Source organism: Stegostoma tigrinum, chromosome 6 (genome assembly GCF_030684315.1).
Source record: "Stegostoma tigrinum isolate sSteTig4 chromosome 6, sSteTig4.hap1, whole genome shotgun sequence".
Classification (NCBI taxonomy): Eukaryota; Metazoa; Chordata; class Chondrichthyes; order Orectolobiformes; family Stegostomatidae; genus Stegostoma; species Stegostoma tigrinum.
In genome coordinates, this window is record NC_081359.1 from 112,282,892 (window position 1) to 112,300,192 (window position 17,301).

Genomic DNA, 17,301 nt, shown 5'->3' on the forward strand with positions numbered 1-17,301 from the left:
GGCTCTTCCCTTATTTAGCAGCCTCCCATGTGACAATGGACAATAGACAATAGGTGCTGGAGTAGGCCATTCGGCCCTTCGAGCCAGCACCACCATTCATTATGATCATGGCTGATCATCCACAATCAGTATCCTGTTCCTGCCTTATCCCCATAACCCTTGATTCCACTATCTTTAAGAGCTGTATCCATCTCTTTCTTGAAAGTGTCCAGAGAGTTGGCCTCCACTGCCTTGTGGGGCAGAGCATTCCATATATCCAACACTGTCTAGGTGAAGAAGTTTTTCCTCAACTCTGTTCTAAATGGCCTACCCCTTATTTTTAAACTGTGTCCTCTGGTTCTGGACTCACTCGATCAGCGGAAACATGCTTTCTGCCTCCGGAGTGTCCAATCCCTTAATAATCTTATACATCTCAATCGGATCCCCTCTCATCCTTCTAAAATCAAGAGTATACAAGCCCAGTCGCTCCAATCTTTCAACATATGATAGTCCGGCCATTCTGGGAATTGACCTCGTGAACCCACGCTGCACTCCCTCAATAGCAAGAATGCCCTTCCTCAAATTTGGAGACCAAAACTGCACACCATACTCCAGGTGCGGTCTCACCAGGGCCCTGTACAGCTGCAGAAGGACCTCTTTGCTCCTATACTCAATTCCTCTTGTTATGAAGGCCAGCATGCCATTAGCTTTCTTCACTGCCTGCTGTACCTGCATGCTGGCTTTCATTGACTGATGTACAAGAACACCCAGATCTCGTTGTACTTCTCCTTAACTAACTTGACTCCATTGGGATAGTAATCTGCCTTCCTGTTCTTGCCACCAAAGTGTATAACCGTACATTTATCCACATTAACCTGCATCTGCCATGCATCCGTCCACTCACCTAGCCTGTCCAAGTCACCCTGTATTCTCATAACATCCTCCTCGCATTTCACACTACCACCCAACTTTGACACCTTGTCAAAGGTCTGGAAATCCAAATAGATCACCTCCATTGGCTCTCCTTCATCTAACTTGCTCATTACTTCCTCAAACAAGTCCAACAGATTTGCCAGGAGTGATCTCCCCTTGTAGAAGCCGTGCTGACCCAGCCCTATTTTATGCACTGCCAAGCTCTCTGCAGTTTCATTCTTAATTATGGACTCTAAAATCTTACCAGTGACTGAGGTCAGTCTAACTGGCCTATAGTTTCCTGTCCTCTGCCTCCCTCCCTCCTTAAGCAGGATGTTACATGGACCAGTCCTCTGGGACCCTCCCTGACTCCAGTGGTTCCTGAAAGATCATCACCAGTGCCTCTACAATGTTCCCCAGCTACCTCCTTCAGAACTCTGGGGGTGTAGTCCATCTGGTCCAGGTGATTTATCCATCAGCTTCCCAGCACCTTCTCCTCAGTGATGGCCACAACACCCACATCTGGCCCCAACACTCATGAAGTACGCTGTTGGTGTCTTCCACTGTGAAAACTGATGCAAAGTATTGATTCAATTCCTCTCCCATTTCATTGTTCCCCATCACTGCTTCTCCAGACTCATTTTCCAGTGATTCAATGACCACTGTTGCACCTCTATGTTACCATTTAGATATCTTTTTAAAAAAAACCTCTAATTTCCTTACATATTACCAGCTAGTTTTCACTCATATTTCATCCTCTCCCCCTCTTGTTGCATTTTTAGTTATTCTCTACTGTTTTCTAAAGGCTTCCCACAAATCTTCTCCACATTGTTTGCTTGCTTTTTCTTTTGCTTTCCAGCAGTCCCTGACTTCCCTTGTCAGCCGTTGCTGCCTCATCTTGCCCTTTGTGTGTTTCTTATAAACTATAAATTCTCCTCTTTCCGTATTGTAAAGGATCTGCATTTGTCTTCACCAGTTGTTTTCTGTTCAGGTACAACAGAAGCTTTTGCAGTCAGTCTGTCTGTTCTCCACAAGCTTGCTCTCTTGCTGTATTTACTTCCTCTTAATCAATCCCTTTGTCCTACTTTGCTGAATTCTAAGCTGTTTCCATTCCTTGGGCCTCTTGTTTTTCTAATTACAGTTTGATGTTCAATGTTAGTGATTGGCTGCTTTACAGATGGAGCAGGCAACAGCCTGGGAGTGTGAAGTAAGGTAGGCCTGAGATATTGGCATTACATTGCCTCTTGCCCCACTGCTCATTCTGCAGGAGATCTGTCCCCAAAGGTGCTGATAAGTTGTTGCTGGGAGCAGGACTGAGGAGTTTGCAGTGTTCCTCAGGATGGTATTTCTGCAACGTCCCAAAGTGGGAACTGTTCAGTCTCATCGCTGGGTACTTTTCACAAAGTGAAGAACTCTGTTTGCATTGGCCTGAGGTCAGCAGGTGCTTTGTAATTTTCCTTGGATTAAAAATGGTTAATTTGAGTTTCTTATAACAAGTTAGTTTGGAGAAATAAATGCGGAGATATGAAAAAAGAGCAGGAACACATCCAGCCCGTTCCTCTTTTCAGTATGACCGTGGCTGACCTTGGGTTTTCACCTGCTTTGCTGCCTGCTCCTCATCTCCCTCGATACCCTGACAGAGCAAGAGCCTCTCTCATACTTAGTCAACAGTGAAGCAGCTGCAAATGTCCAGGGCAAGGAACCACAAAGATTCGCTACTCTTTGACTGAAAAACAAATTCTGCCTCATCTCAGTCCTAAATGATTGGCTTCTTGTCCTGTGCCCCTGAGAAACAGCCTCTCTGTGTGCCATTAAGGAGAATCTTTTCTGCTTAATGTGATCAGCCTTCATTCTTCTAATCACCAGGGAATATAAATCGAATTTACTCAGCCTCTCACTGTAGGAGAGCCACCTCATCCTAGGGACTAATCCTAGTGAACCGTCACTGAACTGCCTCCAGTGCAAATATATTCTACCTTAAATATACAAGAAACTTCATTTGGCATTGCTGATGTGATTTCACCCAAACAGTTATAGCAAATCTCCAGCATACAGTGCTCTAGTTGTTTATCCACCTTCTCTTCACATACCAGTAGAAACCTTTAAAGTGAATTGGTATATTCCCCACAAGCTTACTGTCTCACTGTATTTCGCCTCCTATTAGTTGATCCCTTCTTTCCCACTTTGCTGTACCTGTGAGCTGAACACTAATGTTGGCTGTCAGACTACCCTCAGAGATTATGAACAAGGCCAATACTGACTGTTTGGACTGAATGATGATCTCCTGTAGTGTCATTATTTTGTGATGGACATTTACAAGTGTCAAGCATTTTTTTTTTGTTTAAAAAGGCTATTTTTCTATTATTATGGCCAAAGCGAATAACCTCACAGCTCCATACATCATGTGGCATGTGCTGTGCATGTACTGAATCTGTCTACACCTCTGTGCAATCTCTGTGTCCTCCTAACAGCTTTCATTTGCACGGAGCTGATGTCATTACCAGCCTGGACGTATTACTCTTTGTCAAAGTGATTAATTCAGAATGTGCATAGTTGAGGGCTCTGAGCATTGATTCTTCCAACGCCCAATTAGAACTTGTTCCAGTGTGCCATTTTAATCATTTTTAATAATGTTTAATGCTGCCATATTGAGCATCTGGTGAAGATAAAGGGGTATGTCTAGACCATTGGAATTGAGTGAATCCCTCAGAGTTTAAGGGTAGTAGGAATATACTTGAGGGAAATCAGGAGGGCAAAAAGGAGACATGAGATAGCTTTGGCAAATAGGGTTAATGTGCATCCGAAGAGATTCTACTCATATATTAAGGGAAAAAGAGTAACGACAGCCTCTTAAAGGTGAATGAGTACACTTATGTGTGGAAGCAGATGGGTGAGATACTAAGTGAGTATTTTGTCTCAGTAGTTACAGTGCACAGAAGGATATGAAAGCTAGACAACTTGGAGAAGTAGGTAGTACTATCTGGAAAAGCGTCTCTATTACAGAGGAAGTGCTGCTGGATGCCTTAAAATGGTTAAATGTAGATAAGTCCCCTGGACCTGATCAGGTGTATCCCTGAGCTTCGTAGGAAACTAGGGAAGTGATTGCTGGGCCCCTTGCTGAGATATTTGTATCATCGATAGCCACAGGTGACTAATGTGGTGCCATTATTTAAGGAAGATGGTAAGCAAAAGCCAGGGAACTTTAGACCAATGAGCCCGATGTTAATGGTAGGTAAATTATTGGAGGGGTTTCTGAGGGACAGGATTTACATGTATTTGGAAGGACAGGGATTTGTTAAGCATAGTCAACATGGCTTTGTGTGCAGGAAATTGTGTCTCAGTAACTTGATTGAGTTTTTGAAGAAGTAACAAAGAAGTTGATGGCGGAGTGGTGAAAGTTGTCTGTAAGGACTTCAGCAAGGCTTTCGACAAAGTTTGACATGATAGACTGGTTAGCAAGGTTAGATCCCAAGGCGAGGTAGCCATTTGGATACAAAATTAGCTTGAAGGTTGGAGGCAGTGTGTGCTGGTGGAAGGTTGTTCCTCAAACTGGAAGCCTTTGACCAGCAGGTGTCCCACAGTCGGCCCACTGCTTTTTGTCACTTATATAAATGATTTGGATGTAAATTTAGAAGGTATGGTTAGTAAGTTTGAGAATGACATCAAAATTGGTAATGTAGTGGACCGCAAAGATGTTTATCTCTGAGTATAACTGGACCTTGATCAGATGGGCCAATAGGCCAAGGAGTAGCAGAGGGAGTTTAATTTAGATAAACGTGAGGTGCTGCATTTAGGAAAGGCAAATCAGGGCTGGACTTATACACTTAATGGTAAGGTCCTGGGGAGTGTTGCCAAACAGAGAGACCTTGGAGTGCAGGTTCATGGTTCCTTGAAGGTGGAGCCCCAGGTGGACAGGGTAGTGAGGGAGGTGTTTGGTACACTTGGCTTTATTGGTCAGTGCATTGAGTATCGGAGTTGGGAGGGTCCTGCGATGGCTGTTCAGGAGATTGGTTAGGCCCCTTTTGGAATACTGCGTTCCAGTTTCCCAGCAAGAGGAAGGAGGTTGTGAAACTGGAAAGGGGTCAGAAAAAATTTACAGGGATGTTGCAAGGTTGCAGGGTTTGAGCTATAGGGAGAGACTAAATAGACTGGGGCTATTTTCCCTGGAGCATCAGAGTCTGAGGGGTGACCTTATAGAGGTTTATAAAATTATGAGGGGCATGGATAGAGTAAATAGCCAAGGTTTCTTTTTCCCAGGGTTGGGGAAGGCCAAAACTAGAGAGGCATAGGTTTAAGGTGAGAGGTAAAAGACTTAGAAGGCTTCAGGGGGGTGATGTGTGTATGGAACAAGCTGCCAGAGGAAGTGGTGGAGGCTGGTACAATTACAACATTTAAAAGGCACCTGGATGGGTGCATGATTAGGAAGGGTTTAGAGGGATATGGGCCAAATGCTGACAAATGGGTCTGGATCAGTTTAGGATATCTGGTCAGCATGGACGAGTTGGACCGAAGGGTCTGTTTCTGTGTTGTACAGTTCCATGACTGTATTGATTTGGGGTCTCATTCAGGTTAGTTGTCCTGTCCTCAGGTTTGTTTTAGAGCATGTGTGTTTTGAAGCCCAGCTGACACAATTTCCTCTCTCTTTCCACAGGGAGTTAAACCGTTCCGATTCCGAATCCTCCATTTCTCAATCCAGTGAGCAGCCTCGTCTTCCCAACCCCTCGGGCTCTCCCAGTACCCTCCTACACAGCTCTGGATCTAGATCCATGCCATCCAAGCCTACCTCCCTTCTCAAACTGACAGAAGAAATCACTCCGAGCCTGAGTGCTGTGTCAGACTCCAACGTCCCCAGCCCGAACAGCAGCAGCAGCAGCAAACAGGCCAACTCGCTGAGCAGCATGTGTTCCGAGAGTATCTCCGACAGTCCAGTGACCGGCAGGAAACCTTATCCCAACCGCGGCCTGGAGAAGTCGGCCAGCCTGGGTGAGATCCACCGCGGCACGGAGGGTTCGGCCCTCAGCCCCTCTGAATCCTCACGCTCTCTCAGCCCCACATCCACTGACCCCGAGTCCACCGTGACCGACGCCAAAAATGGCCTCAAGGGCACTAGAATCCCTCAGCTGTCTTCGAAAAAGTCCCCAGTGGAGGAGGACAGCACATCAACAGGTGAGGAGACTGAGCCCAACCCTGGCAAAAAGAAACCAGGATTTAAGCTGTTCAAGAAGAAGAACAAGTAAATCAAGCCACACTGGGGAGCCGGCCTTTTCCAAACACGAGGTCTGCAACAGAACAGAACAGAACAGAACTGAACTGAGAAGAAAGTAGAGACCCAGCACCACAGGGACTCTCAGTTTAACCTTTGGTCAAGATTTTTACTAGAGCTGTTTGTCCCCAGGGAGTGGATTTTATTTAATCTTATTTATTTTACAGACTGGTGTTCCTCATTTCTATGCCTCTCCCAAGTCGATGAACGAGGGAAGCTATGAGGAGCCTTCTGCTTTTTGGGACATCTCTTTGTATCCTGCTGCATGCCTCCTCTCCCAGTGCCTGAGCTGTATCAGGGCAGCATGCACTCGCAATGCTTCTGCAAAAAAAAAGAAAAACACAAGAATCAAATATTTTATAAGGTTTCTGTGGAAGGTTTAAAAACCTTAAGGTTTGAAGATGTAGAGAATGTTGATGTATCTTCTCCAAAGATCTGAGATACAAAGCTTGTAAATGACTTGGTATGTTTGTACCTTTAATAAGTGACTGGGGATGGGAGTCACATTTATCATGGACGTCAGCGCTTTCGTTTCTGTCTATTTTCTAATGTTGGTTTGCCAGTGAGTGACCTGTACAAGCCGTGGTTGTGCGCAGTCACACTTGGATGAATAGTTGGTCTCTGATTAAAAGAGGATGTGTACTGTTGGGGATGCTGGGGCTGATCATTGACTGTGTGCTGTATTTTTAAACAGATTGATCTGCCCAAGTAAAGCCTTGGACAGAGTGGCTGACAGTCAGAGGGCACACCAAGTTCCATTACCAACCCCCCACCCACCGTGCTGATGGCCCACTCTGAGAAACCTTGGGCCCAGCCAAAAATGACACAAGCCGTGCCTTCACTCTTTCTAGCCTTTACTGCCCCCTCTCTAATCCTCACCCTGTTATTAATGTCATTCTCACCCATTCTGTCTATGTTAATCTTTTCTAGCCATCACTCCCTCAGTGGGATTACTCTCTCAAACCCTCAGTGTTATTAATCTCACTGTAACCCTCAATGCTCTCACTCCTACTCTATCACTGTTGTTAATCTCATTCTAATAATCCCTGACCCTATCTCTCTAAATAATGTTAATTTAAGCACTTTGAAGCTATTAGCTGACCGAATCTCTTGAATATCCCTTGTTTGTGAACATCCCCAATAGACACAGGCTGTTACTGGTTTCTTGTCACCTGGCCCTGGTAGGTTGTGCATCAGATCTCCAAGTTCTGCCGTGGAATTAGTTTCTCTTCCTGAAAGCGTACTCATTAATTTAAAATGAGTCTGCTGTGACTGATCCGAATCCAGAATGCAGATATTGTTTGCCTGAGCTTAGCAATTAGCTGAAAGATTCTGGTTTGTGTCGAGAATCTTAGTAGAGAAGCGTAGCCTTGCCTCTAGGCATGTCTCACTGTGACGCTACAAACTTCAGGACTCCAGGCTGGATGTAAAACCGCGAGTGGCACTCACTTTTACCAAAGTTTGTCTTTGATCTGAGCCTTTAGTTTTTCTGGGTCTAGGCTGATTGTGTTAAACCTGATGTGTGAACCTGTATCTGTGTGTGTTACACTACCAGGGCTACAACAGTTGCAGGGTGGTGTCAGTGTAGACAGTACCCCTGTTTTGGGTATGCGTAGTCTGTCCTGGCCTGTCTTTGGGGATTGTTCTGTTTCTTGAGGCTGTGGAGTTTCAACTTTGTTCATCGATGAGCTGAAAAACCGACCCTGAGCTTCTGGAAGTCTCCACATTCCAAGACCTGTTCAGAGGTTGGTTTGAGCTCAATCTGACTTAGAACTAGGTGTTTCAGATCATGTATAGAGTTTTTGAATTTAATTTGTGTGTGCAGGATGATTTTGATGGACAGAGAATGTGACAGACAGGAAGGTTCATTGTAGTGCAGTGAGAAACTGAGTGAGAGTGCATTGAGTTCTGTCTGTGTGAACTGAGAAAACAGTGTGTGTGTGTCTGTGTGTGTGTGTGTGTGTGTGTGTGTGTGTGTGTGTGGGGGGGGGGGGGAGAGGGTGGGGGCGGGAACGGGAACGGTGATGATAGAGTTTAGCTAATATACCCTGTCTGTGTTTATTGAATTTTGTCAAGCTTGTTCTTGAAGAAACCTCAGTGTCGAGCTCAGGCTGCTGTTTGAACAGTGGTCAGTGCAGCGACCAGTTTCGACTGCTGTCCTGATGATGTTAGTTCTAGAGGCACTGCTGGGAATATATCCTGAGTAATGACGGTCAGTTGGCTGTTGGTCATTCAGTGACTAGAAACGCTAGATTAGTATTTCATCTTTGTGCCAATCCTGTTCACTGTTGGGAAGTGTAATTCTGTGTAACACGCTATTGGACCGGGTGCAGCTTTTGGAAAACACGTTCAGCCTTTGTGGATGGGAGTATTTACATTGCTGTGCTCAATGGTCAGCCTCACTTGCTCCCTCGCCCTGACAGGTCACTGATACACCAGGGGTGATCAGCCTGTTGTCACTGTCAGTTAGTTTTGTATCAGTGCACACTGTGTGGCTCTGACTGTATATGTACTGTCCTCAATAACAAGAAGTGCTGATGTAGCATCCCAGCCTAGTCTGTAAACCTCCCACGCCCCATCTCACTCAACGCTGTCCCCAGCCCACTCCGCCCCCCCCCCCCCCCCCCCCCCCCCCCCACCCTGAGTCCCCTTTGACCTACCCTAGGACTCCTCGGTGGTCCCCATTTCCTTTGCTGAGCGCTTAATGAAGTAATAAGGGCAGTGATGACCACCATCTGGTCCCTCATGCAAACCGTGCATCTCTCCCCCACTGTGCTGGCCTTTTCGTTTTCCCTCTCCCTCCCAAATGGAGTACTCCCCACTCCACCCATCCCATTGCCTCCTGTCCCATGCAGTCTGTTTTCCCCACATAGTCTCCCCTGCCCCATGCTGTTGTCCCTGCTCCTGGCTAGCTCAGCGATGTTAGAAAAAAGTGCAGAGACTCTCCTCTGTTTGGGAGGTTGTGTGGGCTGTTTGTCTTCTGTCCCATTCTCCCTGTGTGTCTGTGCTGTTAGGAAGGTGGAGGTTGCTTGTAAATGGCATTAGTGATGAGAAGTTGCTGGTCATGATTTCTGTGTGAACTCTCCCCCGACTCCGAGCTGATCATTGGTATGTTGGTTGTCTGTGCTCAGTGTGGCATGCCTATGTTTCAGGGGGCCTTCCTTTTTACTGCAGTGATGCTGTGTGTAATTTTACAGGCTGATCAAACCAACCAGCTTCTCAACAAGCAAATTTGCTTTTTTTTATGAAGGGAAAGTAGTTTTTTTTTGTAGCTAATGATGAATTTTATTCTGGGTTCAGTGTTGGGTAATTAATTGGTACAATTAATGTGGATTGGGTTGAAATGAGCTGGCCAGCTTCAGTATGTCTCTGTTAGCAAATTCCTGTATGTACTGGTACCATCTGAAAAACTAATTCTTACTCACTTTGAGATGTAGTTTTAGTTCAGGTATTGCTCCTGTTCTGGGAGTGTTTGATGGGGACGGTGTAGAAGGAGCTTTACTCTGTATCTGACCCTGCGCTGTTGCTGTCTGGGAGTGTTTGATGCTAACTTCAGTGTGCTGAACACACACACGTACAAAACTGTTACAGCACAGTCAGAGATCCCTGGGTTTTGAACATGTTCGGGTTCTGTCTCAAAATACAAGGTTGTTCATCTGAAAACCTTTCACAGATCCAGGCTGCGGAGGCACCATCAGGTGTTTGTGCTGGCCTTTCTTCTGATGCATGCTGGGTAGGTGAAGACAGTACTTACTGAAGCTCCAACTGTTTCTGTGGATCAAGCAGATTTGTTAATATCTCAGTGATGCACGCTGTATCAGCCTATCTGTCCCCCCGTCCCTCCTCAACCCCACCTTTCAGTATTGCATGTCTGGGGAGCATGCGAACCTCGGTATAGTCCATGCTATTCCTTCCTTACTGCTGTCTGCAGGTTTTAGCTTGGCTCTCTGTGCTGTCCCTGGCTGTAAGGACTGCATTACTATGATGTGGAAGGCCCTGTACATTGGCAAAGGGGACACAGCTAAATGCTCAGAAGTGCGCGAGCCCTGAGTGAGGAGTTTATGAATCACTGGATGTGGAGATCTCACAAGGGCCTTTGCTCAGGCCCAGGGCTGTGATTTCTCAGTGGGTTTCTCTCAGCATTGCTCTCCTGCAAGGAGTTCTTTGTATCTCTTGCTGCAGTGAGCTTTCAGGTTTACAAGTGCTGATGCTTTGTCAGTGCATTTGCTTCTGAAATGTGGCTGCAGTGGTGAGGGTGGGGATTTTACCCCTGGTTGGGTGAAGTGTGGGGTTGGGTAGGGGCCTGTTCATGAGGATTGTGTGTGAAGGTGCATTTGGGGACGTCTACCTTGGCTGATGTTTGCACAGCCTTGCTGTCACCCAGTCTTCATATCTGTGTTCAATTTCCCCTGTGCTGTTTGTTATGAAGAGAAAAGAAAGTCTTTGTAAAGTGAAATAAAAGTATAATGTAAAGTTCTGAAACTAATGTACGAAATCTTTCACTTTTATGGCAGCAAATGCATGGAAGCAATAAATTGATCAAATGTGAAGCTGTTCCCAGTTGTGTCACTGTATTTTGTTCACTGTTGTCATAAAGCTTCCATTTCCTTGCCATCTCTCTTCCACACCCTCTGGGTCAGAGTGACCTGCAGCGTCCCCTCTCTATCGGCAGGGGAGGGGGGGGGGGGTGTTCTCTCTGTTGTCTACCAGAGCCACTGTGTTCCCATCTGCTCCAACAAACCAGACAGAGGGCGGCATCTGTCATAATGGGAACTGCAGATGCTGGAGAATCCAAGATAATAAAATGTGAGGCTAGATGAACACAGCAGGCCCAGCAGCATCTCAGCAGCACAAAAGCTGACGTTTCGGGCATAGACCTTTCATCAGAGAGGGTCTGATGAAGGGTCTAGGCCCGAAACGTCAGCTTTTGTGCTCCTGAGATGCTGCTGGGCCTGCTGTGTTCATCCAGCCTCACATTTTATTATCAGAGGGCGGCATCTGGTGGCAGCTCCCTGCTCCTGCAGCTACTGAGATGAACATCAGTTAAAATAATTGAGGAACAAAAGCAGAAGTTTCTGGAAAAGCTCAGCCGGTCTGGCAGCATCTCCATTCTCAGGAAGGGTCACTGGCCTCGAAACATTAACAGATTTTTTTTTCTTCACAGATGCTGCCAGACCTGCTGAGCTTTTCCAGCAACTTCTCTTTGTGCTCCTGGCTTGCAGCATCTGCAGTTCTTTTGGTTTTTCATTTTAAAAAAAGTCCTCAAATTAACTCACTCAGTGAAATGATTCCACGTACTGATCAGTCTGTCACAATCTGATGTTTGCCTTCAGCTGGTTTTAATGTTTCTGGTCCTGTAATCAATGTTTGGCATTACCCTGTCTCTCCTTCGGTACATTGTTTTTCTCTCTCTGTCCAACTCTAACACTAATTCTGCATCAACTTGCCCTCAATATAATGATGCAGAAGCTAAAAACCTGAAATAAAAACAGGAGGCATCAGTATTGAGAGAGGATTGCTGAGTTAAAGCACAGTTTGTCTGGTTAAAATCTGTCTCTCTCAGCTTTGAAGGTACAGAATGACCCAGCCTCGACAGCCCTCTGGTATAGAATTCATTACACCCAAAAGAAATTCCTTTCTGTCTGTTTTGAATCTGCTGTCCCTTATCCCAAGACTGTGACCTCATTTTATACTGCTTCATGGGAGGAATCTCTCCATCAACTTTCTCAATCTCCTCTAGCATCTTATATACCTCAGTTAGATCTCATTTCCTTTTTCTAAACCCCAGAGAGTATCAGCCTAAACTGTTCAATTCCTCTTTACAAGCCCCCTGGGTCTGGATTCAATCTCATGAGCTTCCTCTGAACTCTCTCCAACTCAATGCAAGCTGGAAGCACAATACCCTAATTTCCACTTGGGGACCCCCCCCCCCCCTGCCCTCTGGACTCCATTTGCCTAAACTCTCCCAAGTCCTAGCCCCCCTACCCCATACGCCAGGCCTTGTTTATCACAAAGCCTGGCATTACACACTCTGAGGAAGGCTCACTCGACGGAAGGCTCACACGTGCTGCCAGACCTGCTCGGCTTTTCCAGCAACTTCTGTTTTTTGTCACCAGTAGCAACTACTCGCGCTCCCAGCTGAATCGTTATCAACTCCTTTGTCCACTGTTCTCTCTCTTTGGGCTCTGTCTTATCGTTTACTCCCTACCCCACCCCCTTCCCTACTGTCTGCATATAAACTGACGATTTCCCAGCCACCGTCCGTTCTGAGGAAGGGTCACCTTCGCAGATCCTGCCAGACCTGCTGAGCTTTTCCAGCAACTCTGTTCTTGTTGCAATACGCCCCTCTCGGGTATGGGGAGCAGTGTTGTATGCAGCCCTGCAGGTGTGGTCTCCCCAGTGCCTCATACAGGTACAGCAACACTTCTACCATTTTGTACACCAATAGCACATTTCATTAAACTAACACCCCAGCCTCAACATCCCTCTGCACGAAAGAATTCCACAGATTCACCACCCTCTGAGAGAAGACATTGCTTCTCATCTCTGTCTGAAATGGGTGAATCCTTATTCTGAGACTATGCTTTCTGCTCCAAGGCTGTCCTACGAGGGGAAACCATTTTCCCACACCTACCCTGACAAACGCCCTTAGAATCTTGTACATTTCAATAAGATCACCTCTCGTTCTTCTAAACCCAACAAGCACAGGCTCAATGAACTCAACTTCTCCTTGTAAGACAGTCCTTTGCTATCAGCGGAGTGAACCTTCTCTGACCCTCCGACAGTGCCCACTCTGTCAGCACTGACCCTCCGACAGTGCCTACTCCCTCAGCACGGACCCTCCGACAGTGCCTACTCCCTCAGCACTGACCCTCCGACAGTGCGGCGCTCCCTCAGCACTGATCCTCTGACAGTGCCCGCTCCCTCAGCACTGACCCTCCGACAGTGCGGCGCTCCCTCAGCACTGACCCGCCGACAGTGCGGCGCTCCCTCAGCACTGAACCTCCGACAGTGCGGCGCTCCGTCAGCACACCCTCCGACAGTGCCTACTCCCTCAGCACTGACCCTCCGACAGTGCCTACTCCCTCAGCACTGACCCTCCGACAGTGCCTACTCCCTCAGCACTGACCCTCCGACAGTGCGGCGCTCCCTCAGCACTGACCCTCCCACAGTGCAGCACTCCCTCAGCACTGACCCTCCGACAGTGCCTACTCCCTCAGCACTGACCCTCCGACAGTGCACGCTCCCTCAGCACTGACCCTCCGACAGTGCGGCGCTCCCTCGGCACTGACCCGCGGGAGGGAGTCGCTCTGGGAGTCCTCAGCATTGACTCTGGATCTCATGAAATCTCATAGCTTCAGGTTAAACATGGGCAAGAAAGCCTCCTGCCGATTACCACGTACCGTACTCCCTCAGGTGATGAATCGGTACTCCTCCGTGCTGAGCAACACAGCAGCAGCACAATAAGTATTTTGGGTGGGGTTTTCAATGTTTACTATCAAGAGTGGCTTGGCAGCAGTACCACTGTTCGAGCTGGTCCAGTCCTGAAGGGCATAGCTGCTAGACTGGGCCTGCAGCAGGTGGTGAGGGAACCAACAAGAGGGAAAAACACACTTGACCTCATCCTTATTAATCTGCCAGCCGCAGTTGCATCTGTCCAAGACAGTATTGGTAAGAGTGACCATCACACAGTCCTTGTGGAAATGAAGACCTGCCTTCATAATGACAATAACGTCCATCGTGTTGTGTGGCACTATCACTGTGTTTAATGGGACAGATTTCGCACAGATCTAGCAACTCAAGACTGGGCATCCATGAGGATGCACTTGGAATACTGCGTCCAGTTCTGGGCGCCCTATTATAGGAAAGATGTGGATGCTTTGGAGAGGGTTCAGAGGAGGTTTACCAGGATGCTGCCTGGACTGGAGGGCTTATCTTATGAAGAGAGGTTGACTGAGCTCGGTCTCTTTTCATTGGAGAAAAGGAGGAGGAGAGGGGACCTAATTGAGGTATACAAGATAATGAGAGGCATAGATAGAGTCGATAGCCAGAGACTATTTCCCAGGGCAGAAATGGCTAGCACGAGGGGTCATAGTTTTAAGCTGGTTTGTGGAAAGTATAGAGGGGATGTCAGAGGCAGGTTCTTTACGCAGAGAGTTGTGAGAGCATGGAATGCGTTGCCAGCAGCAGTTGTGGAAGCAAGGTCATTGGGGTCATTTAAGAGACTGCTGGACATGCATATGGTCACAGAAATTTGAGGGTGCATCCATGAGGATCAATGGTCGGCACAACATTGTGGGCTGAAGGGCCTGTTCTGTGCTGTACTGTTCTATGTTCTATGTTCTATGAGGCACTGTGGGCCATCAACAGCAGCAGAATTCTATTTCAGCACAATCTGTAACCTCATGGCCCGGTGTATCCCCCACTCAACCATTACCATCAAGCCAGGGGATCAACCCTGGTTCAATGGAGAGTGAAGGAAGGTGTTCCAGGAGCAGCACCAGGCATACCGGAAGATGAGGTGTCAAACTGGTGAAGTGACCGAACAGGACTACTTGCACGCCAAACAGTGAAAGCAGCAAGCATTTGCACCAATCTTCATCCAGCAGTGCCGAGTAGATGATCCATCTCAGCATTCACCCAGGCTCCCCAGCATCACAGATACCAGTCTTCAGCCAATTCGATTCACTCCATGTGATGGAGACACTGGATACTGTGAAGGCTGTGGGCCCTGACAACATTCCAGCAATAATACTGAAGACCCCTGCTCCAGAACTTGCCGCTCCCCGAGCCAAGCTGTTCCAGTCCAGTTACAACACGGGTATCCACCCGACAATGTGGAAAATTGCCCAGGTATGTCCTGTACACACAGCAGGACAAATCCAACCGGCCAGTTACTGCCCCATCTGCCCCATCAGTCTCCTCTCGACCATCAGTAAAGTGACGGGAGGTGTCAGTAACAGCGCTATCAAGCAGCACCTGCTCAGAAATAACCTGCTCAGTGACGCCCAGTTTGGGTTCCACCAGGGCCACTCATCTTAAGGTTGCGGAAGCAAGGATCGGACAGGGCTTTAGAGGTCTACAAGGTAGCCAGGCAGGAACTGAAGAATGGACTTAGGAGAACTAGAAGCGGGTATGAGAAACCCTTGGTGGGTAGGATCAAGGAGAACACCAAGGCTTTCTCTACTTATGTGAGGGACAAGGGGATGGCCAGAGTGAGGGTAGGGCCAGTCAGGGACAGTGGAGGGAACTTGTGCACGGAGTCAGAGGGGGTAGGGGAGATCCTTAATGAATACTTTGCTTCTTGTTCACCAGTGAGAGGGACCTTGATGTTTGTGAGGACAGCATGAAACATGCAGATATTCTCAAACAGATTGATGTTAGAAAGTAGGATGTGCTAGAAATTTTGAAAAACATGAGGAAAGATAAGTCTCCTGGGCCAGACGGGATATACCCAAGGTTTTTATGGGAGGCGAGGGAAGAGATTGCCTTTGGTAATGATCTTTGCGTCCTCACCGTCACTGGAGTCGTACCAGATAGTTAGAGGGTGGCAAATGTCATTCCCTTGTTCAAGAAAGGGAAAAGGGATAATCCTGGGAATTACAGACTGCAATTACTACTTCTGTGGTGGGCAAATTATTATAGAGGATTCTGAGGGACAGTACTTATGATTATTTGGAAAAGCACAGTTTGATTGGGAGTAGTCAGCATGGCTTCGTGAGGGGCAGGTCATGCCTCCCAAGGTTTACTGAATTCTTTGAGGATGTGACAAAACACATTGATGAAGGTTGAGCAGTGGATGTGGTGTACATGGATTTTTGCAAGGCATTTGAAAAGATTCCACATGGTAGGCTCATTCAGAAAGTAAGGAGGCATGGGATTCAGGGAAATTTGGCTCTCTGGATACAAAACTGGCTGTTCAATAGAAGACAGAGTGTGGTAGTAGATGGAAAGTATTCAGCCTGGAGCTTGGTGACCAGTGGTATTCGCAGGGATCTGTTTGGGACCTCTGTTCTTTGTGATCTTTAGAAATGACTTGGATGTGGAAGTGAAGGGTAGGTTAGTAAGTTTGCCGATGACATGAAGGTTGGTGGAGTTTTATACAGTGTGTAGGGCTGTTGTAGGTTTCAATGGGACATTGACAGGATGCAGATCTGGGCAAAGAAGTGGCAGATGGAATTCAACCCAGAAAAGTGTAAAGTAATTCATTTTGGAAGGTTGAATTTGAATGCAGAATACTGGGTTAATGGCAGGATTGTTGACAGTGTGGAGGAACAGAGGGATCTTGGGGTCCACGTCCATAGATCCCTCAAAGTCGCTACCCTAATTGATGGGGTTGTAAAGAAGGCGTATGGTCTGTTGGCTTTCATTGGCAGGGGAATGGAGTGTAAGAGCTGAGAGGTTATGCTGCAGTTCTATAAAACTCTGGTTAGACCAAACGTGGTGTTTGGTTCTGGTCGCCTCATTACAGGAAGGATGTGAAGCTTTAGAGAAGGTGCAGAGGAGATTTACCAGGATGCTCCTGGACTGGAGGGCAGATCTTATGAGGAAACGTTGAGGGAGATAGGGCTTTTTTCATAGGAGCGAAGAAGGATGAAAGGTGGCTTGATAGAGGAGTACAAGATGATGAGAGGCTCAGATAGAGTGGATAGCCAGTGACTTTTTGCCCCATTGACACCATCCAGGACAAAGCAGCCGCTTGATTGGCACCACATCCACAAACGTCCCACTCCCTCCACCACCGACACTCAGTTGCAGCAGTGTGTAAGTTGTGTGTGGAGTCAGAGGAGATAGGGGAAGCGCTAAATGAATATTTTTCAACAGTATTCGCTCTAGAAAACGACAATGTTGTCGAGGAGAATACTGAGATACAGGCTATTAGACTAGGTAGGATTGAGGTTCACAAGGAAGAGGTATTAGAAATCCTACAGAGGGTGAAGATAGATAAGTCCCCTGGGCCGGATGGGATTTATCCTCCGATCCTCTGGGAAGCCAGGGAGGAGATTGCTGAGCCTTTGGCATTGATCTTTAACTTGCCATTGTCTACAGGAATAGTGCCAGATGACTGGAGGATAGCAAATGTGGTTCCCCTGTTCAAGAAGGGGAGTAGAGACAACCCTGGTAATTATAGACCAGTGAGCCTTATC

General features: G+C 47.1%; 1 protein-coding gene across 5 annotated transcripts in view; it reads left to right on the forward strand.

Annotated features, from left to right (window-relative positions):
- Nucleotides 1-10,710, forward strand: part of stim1b (stromal interaction molecule 1b) — a 130,003-nt gene extending 119,293 nt beyond the window's left edge. For 3 of the 5 annotated variants that reach the window (XM_048532464.2, XM_048532466.2, XM_059646889.1), the window contains one exon: nt 5,543-10,710. In XM_048532464.2, coding sequence (XP_048388421.1) covers nt 5,543-6,128 — 586 coding nt within the window. In that variant the 3' untranslated portion in view covers nt 6,129-10,710. The remainder of the gene's footprint in view (nt 1-5,542) is intronic. The other 2 variants (XM_048532467.2, XM_048532470.2) reach the window with 1 other exon arrangement.
- Nucleotides 10,711-17,301: the final 6,591 nt, after the last annotated feature.